This window comes from Olea europaea, chromosome 7 (assembly GCF_002742605.1).
Source record: "Olea europaea var. sylvestris chromosome 7, O_europaea_v1, whole genome shotgun sequence".
In the NCBI taxonomy this organism is placed as follows: domain Eukaryota; kingdom Viridiplantae; phylum Streptophyta; class Magnoliopsida; order Lamiales; family Oleaceae; genus Olea; species Olea europaea.
Genome location: NC_036243.1, coordinates 13802890 through 13808537, shown reverse-complemented (window position 1 = coordinate 13808537; position 5648 = coordinate 13802890). Strand labels below are relative to the sequence as shown.

General features: G+C 35.5%; 1 protein-coding gene across 1 annotated transcript; it reads left to right on the top strand.

Annotated features, from left to right (window-relative positions):
• The first annotated feature begins 300 nt into the window (after positions 1–300).
• LOC111397933 (probable calcium-binding protein CML45) lies at positions 301–906 on the top strand. Its single transcript, XM_023024896.1, has one exon. It carries the CDS (start codon positions 301–303, stop codon positions 904–906), a length of 606 nt encoding a protein of 201 aa, XP_022880664.1.
• The last annotated feature ends 4742 nt before the right edge of the window (positions 907–5648 follow it).

Sequence of the window (5648 nt, the reverse complement as noted above, 5' to 3'; positions counted from 1 at the left end):
AAACAGGCCACCCTACCCTACCAAATCTTCCCATTTCTCCCAAGCAGAAAATTCCTTACGAAGAAATTTCCTCCAAATTTCCTGGAATTTCATTTTCCTTTCCAACTTCTCCCACAGACTAACTGCACCTTCCAAGCAATTTCTTCACCTTTGAAAATCAACCCTTTACTCCTATAAACACCCCTCCCCCAAAAATCAAATATTCAGCTTAGATTTTGATCCACTATTTTCTATCTATATGCGAGGGTTGAATATTTTCAAGAACTGTAAACTGCTTTTCTTGAGAGGAAACTATTAGCCATGTCTAACACTTATTTGACAAAATTACCAGTAGAGACCTTATCACTAAATACAGTTCCCCTTGTACTCCTGATTCTTGGATTGGTCGATTTCCCTTTGCTGCGTATATTTAAAAAAATCTTCAGTTTTTTCTCAGGAGGTAATTCTTGCATCCAATCTCATGAGTCAAATGATTTGAAAGTTGAGGCTAAGCTGAATGAAGAGCTTGATAGCGTCTCCAAAAATGAATCTTTCTTGAAGGAGAAGGAATTTGATGAGAGCATGTGCAGAGAAGAGATGGAGTTGGTGTTGAGAAGCTTAGGGATTTCTTGTAGTCCTGATGAAGAAAAGCTTCCGGCGAGGGTCGATTCGAGTTATATTTTTCAACTGTTCGAAGAGAAAAATCCTGGTTTGGATGAAGTGAAAGAAGCTTTTGATGTGTTCGATGGAAACAAAGATGGATTCATTGATGCAAGTGAGTTGCAAATGGTTCTTTGTGCTCTTGGTTTTAATGAAGGGTCAGAAATGAAGAATTGCAGGAATATGATTAGGGTTTTTGATGAAAATGGAGATGGGAGGATAGATTTTCAGGAATTTGAAAAACTCATGCAGAGTAGCTTGTGTTGAATCATTCTTTCATAAGTTTAGTAATTTATAGTAGGCATGTTTGATCTACAAAATTGGAGATTATGATGGTCAAGATTTTTCTTCGTTTTACATTCTTAAACGTTGTCTAGTTCTGTGCAATCGACCTTATTGAACAAGTTTTATCTCGACTCTTTTACCCATTCTTTGAATCGAACACCACAATTTCAGGACATATTTTATTCTGCAGCTTATAAAGGCTGATATTTGTACATCTATTAACATAATGATTGGTTATTTCTCATTGTTATCATAATTATTGATTTTATACATCTTGATGCTTTTAGCATTATCATATTCATTGTTTGCCAGTATTTGAAAGAGAGTGGAAGATAACATTTAAATATATACGTGTTACTCGTCCAACAATTAAACTTTTAGATTAGATGATTAACATGCTATTAAAACTATATAAAAGGCCACCAATTTATTAAAATAACTGTCAGGTGGGGACTGTGGACATTAAAATCTGGAAAAATGCTAAACGACCCGCGGTTGACACCACGGCTGACCACCCTCTCACATGTCGAGGTGGGTCCCATTGAATAAAATAATACCGACCTCCCCCATGTGTGTGTGGAGTGTCAACCCCGCGGTCAAGTTCGTGAGCTATGTAGCACAACCCTAAAATCTGATGCATACTTGAAAGAACAACTGAATAATATTATGCGCCCGTTTGAAACTCATTAAAATCAAGTTTTAAAGAGCAATCGAATTTTGGAATACTATATTAGTATTTAAAAATTCTTGATACAAATGACATTTGGCAGAATGAAGAAAAGTCACAATGATCCATTGAAATTCAATTTTCCCATTTCACCCTCACTTCATGGCAGGAAATGACACTTTTACCCTCCAACTTTCTTAGTGGTTATTTTTTCAAAGAATAGTGGTGGGGGTGAATTTGGAAAGAAAGAATGAAGAATTAAATTTTATGGTGGAAAAGTCAAATTCATTGCCTCCTTCCCTGACATTTACAAAGAATAAGATCCCACTAAACTTGAAAATGGAAATGAGTTTTCGCATTTTAATGGTTTTCAAACAAGTTCTAATTCTCAAGTCGATCCTCTGTGTAAATGAATTTAATATAGATTTGTGAGGTGGTGCTCCAAATGGTTTGAAAGGTATTAGCAGTGGATAGCACGTAAAAGCAAAGAAATTATCAATGCATCGGCCTTAGTTAAATAGGAAAAGTTATTAGGTTTAAGGCTTTTCCAATCTGCATGAAAATTGGCCAGCTTGACTAAAACGTGGCGGTGGCTACTAGCATTTCGAAAATCTGTTTGGAATTATTAGAACTTATTAGGTTTATATTCATAAATTTTAAAATGGGTTAGGTCTAAAGGGTCACCCAATTTTGTACAACAGATGTGTCTCTGAACAACATTGCTTTGTTAGCTATTCTTCGCCCCTCGTTGATTGTCTCTGTCTAAGGGGCACCCAAATTTTGTTGCTTGATGGAGTGTGCGGAAATTGCCCCGATGGCGAGGACGATGGTGGCAGAAGAATCGAGCACACGAATGGCACATCACTTGGAATTGAAATCAATTGTTGAGTACTTGCATTGAGGAGCAGTTCAGCTAGTTGTAGTTCGAGAAGCATAGATTTTACAAGACCATCCCAACTTTATTTCTCAACCAAAACAAAGAAAAACATACAAATACATGAAAGAGCCAACACAGTACTTGTCTCAACCTACACTTTCTCACTATCTGCCTCTCTTCAAAACTCAAGTACAGCAGATGGAGAATGCAATGCTTACATGAGGATGCAAGAAGCACTTTCCTCTACGAGGATGTTAGCGGATTCAGTGGGGGAAAATGTCACTGACCACAAGAAAGTGACATGAGGTTTGACATGATATGGCAATGTCATGGCACAAAGTGAGAACATGAGGTAGACCTATGGCAAATTAGGTCTAAGCTTTGACTGTACATGGCGATGAGGGCGTCGCCTATTTTGGTGGGGGAGTGACTTACATTCCCCTCGATCACGGTCGATAAGTCCAGGTTGTTACTGAAAAAATCAAGTAGTGGTACAATGTGCTACAGTTGGACAGAAGTACCTGTGATAGGGGATGCAGGTAGGGAAAACACGAGCACTATGACATGGGACATAGGCAAGACCAACATGGGCACTGTGGCAATGGAAAGCAGGCAAGCAAAACTTATGCAGACTGTGTAGGCACTGCGACAGGGGATGCAACAGCAATAAGACAGATTGTGTAGGCAAAACACAGGCTAGGAAATGCCGATCAAGGATGCAAGGACACAAGTCAGCTTTATCTAAATAGAAAACCACTATCGTGAGGGGAAGTAATACCGTGGATTGCAGCCAGTAGTTTTGAATGCAAGTGGTTACCAACTTGTGCCACTTGTGCAACTAAGAGTGGGCAAAAAAATCAAAAAACCAATCAAGCCAATCAAACCAAATTGAGTCAGGTCAGTTTGAGTTGGTTTGAACCAAAAAATTGGTTTGGTTTGATTAATTTTAACCATTAAAAGTCAGGTTGGGTTGGGTTGGTTTCGGTTTAAACAACCAACTCATTAATTACCCGCAAACACATTTTTTTTTAAAATTTTAAAATTCATTGTTTTAAGCATAAAATAATAAAAATACAAATAGATTTTCACCTCAAATAATTTGTTTATCATTTATATTTTTCTACCAAACTCTAAATATCAAAAGAAAATAGAGCAAGAAGAAGAAGTGTTTGATGTAAACTTCGAATTTAGATTGTAGCCTTAATTTCATTTTAGTGTAATTATTTGTTGGTATCCATTGAATTTATATATGTGATGATTTTGGAAAAAAAAAATGATCCCTTATCATTTACATTTTATATGTGTGTGTGCATGCGTGCACGTGCATTATGCAAGAAAAAATTTTATATATAAAAGAAAACAAGTTTTCTAACTCAATATGAGTAGACTAATTTTTTTTTTTTTTTACTCGCTCAAATTCCCAACCAATTAATCAAACCAAACCGATCCAAACCAATTTGATTTGGCTTGGTTTGGTTGCAACGACTGGATTGAATTGATTTGGTTGGAATTTATCCAAACCTCTCAAGTCGGTTTTGAATTGGACTCAAAACCAACCAAACCCCAAGCATGCCCCGGCTTATGTGCAACTTGGATAAGGAAGCCAAATCCAACTTGACAATATACTCAAGGAAATAAAGTCCAACTTGACCACCATGATAATGAAATATCCACTTACACGAGTTGTAGAAATTATCTACTTGTATGGAAAGGGACATGCTTACTAACATAGAGTTGAAAAGGAATAGAGGCATTTCGACATGTTAACTTGCCAGTGTAGAGACATTCAACTCGTAAGGTAATAAATTCTAACTTGACTACCTTGTGGTCTAAGGAGGTGGATAGCAACTTGCAACCAATGAAAATCATTGGATCAAAATTAATCATAACCATTACTACCAACTTGCATACCATAAATTTGCCTATAAATAGAGACAATTGGTCGTTTGTAAATCCCATCAAGGGAAGAGAAAGTAATAGAGAATTGAAAGAAAATTATCATGATTGAAATGGAAGTAAATAAGATTGAATAATATCTTTATAAAGAAAAAATACTTGAGAGTTTGTACATAATTCTCTTACATTTATATAAAGAAGTTTGTCCAATATATGTGTGTGCTCTCATAATTTCCTATCTACCATCTCTACAAAAGTTAACATATAATTTAACCTCACTGGTTAAGATCCAAAACAACAATAGAAACATTTGAGTCTTCGATTTGGATTACGAAATGAGCCACTTCAAATAGGTTCATTGCTCCGGCCCAGAATACGATTAATCCGGCGTGGGTTTAAGGTTGATGTTCGTGTGAAACTCTCAAGCGTACGGGATTGTTGACAAGTAATAGATTTAATGAGTTAGAGTATCGTCCCACGAGGAATAAAATTTAACTTAGTGTATTAGTCCTTAATTAGATTCAAAGCGAACAAATTAATAGTGATTTTTGTGATTTTTAATTATTCTAATTTAATCTATGAAAACGTATAAAATATGAATTTAAAATGTAAATGGGAAGAGTGTATTAAATTACGAATCCACCTATTATTATCTATTCCAATTCTCGACTATGTAGTTAGTTTCGCTCTTGGATTCTTGACAATCGATAATTCTATTGTAATTAATCTTCTTTTCCAAAACAAATTAAATATATCCTATTCACGACCCGATCCTATTCCTAATCCGAATTCATATAAATACAACCCATTCAATTTCATAACTATCTCAAAATTTGCACACTAGATAAATCTTATTCCTAAAATTTATTGCACATATGTTAATTATGCAGTGTTCTAAATATATTGTGAGTCTACTAGCACTACAACAAGCAACTATATATTTAATTGGTGATGAGGTAATCAAATAATAAAATTAAGCATGCAAGATTAATAAACAATTGCAAGAATTTAACTAAACCACGTGTCTTGAATTAAAAATAAATAATATTGGGTTTCATCTTCATCCAATACATGAGAAAATTAGACTAGCATAATGTTGGAATTAAACAGTAAAAGAGGAATGACATCACCAATAAATTGACGGAACGTGATTAACTCCACGATTTTCCTCGACTTCTGTGCATGGAATATAATATATATACTATGACAGCCCCCAATTCTTGTCTCCTAATTTTCCCTTCTCGAATCTAGTGATGGCAATTTATCCCCCCCCCCCCCCCGACC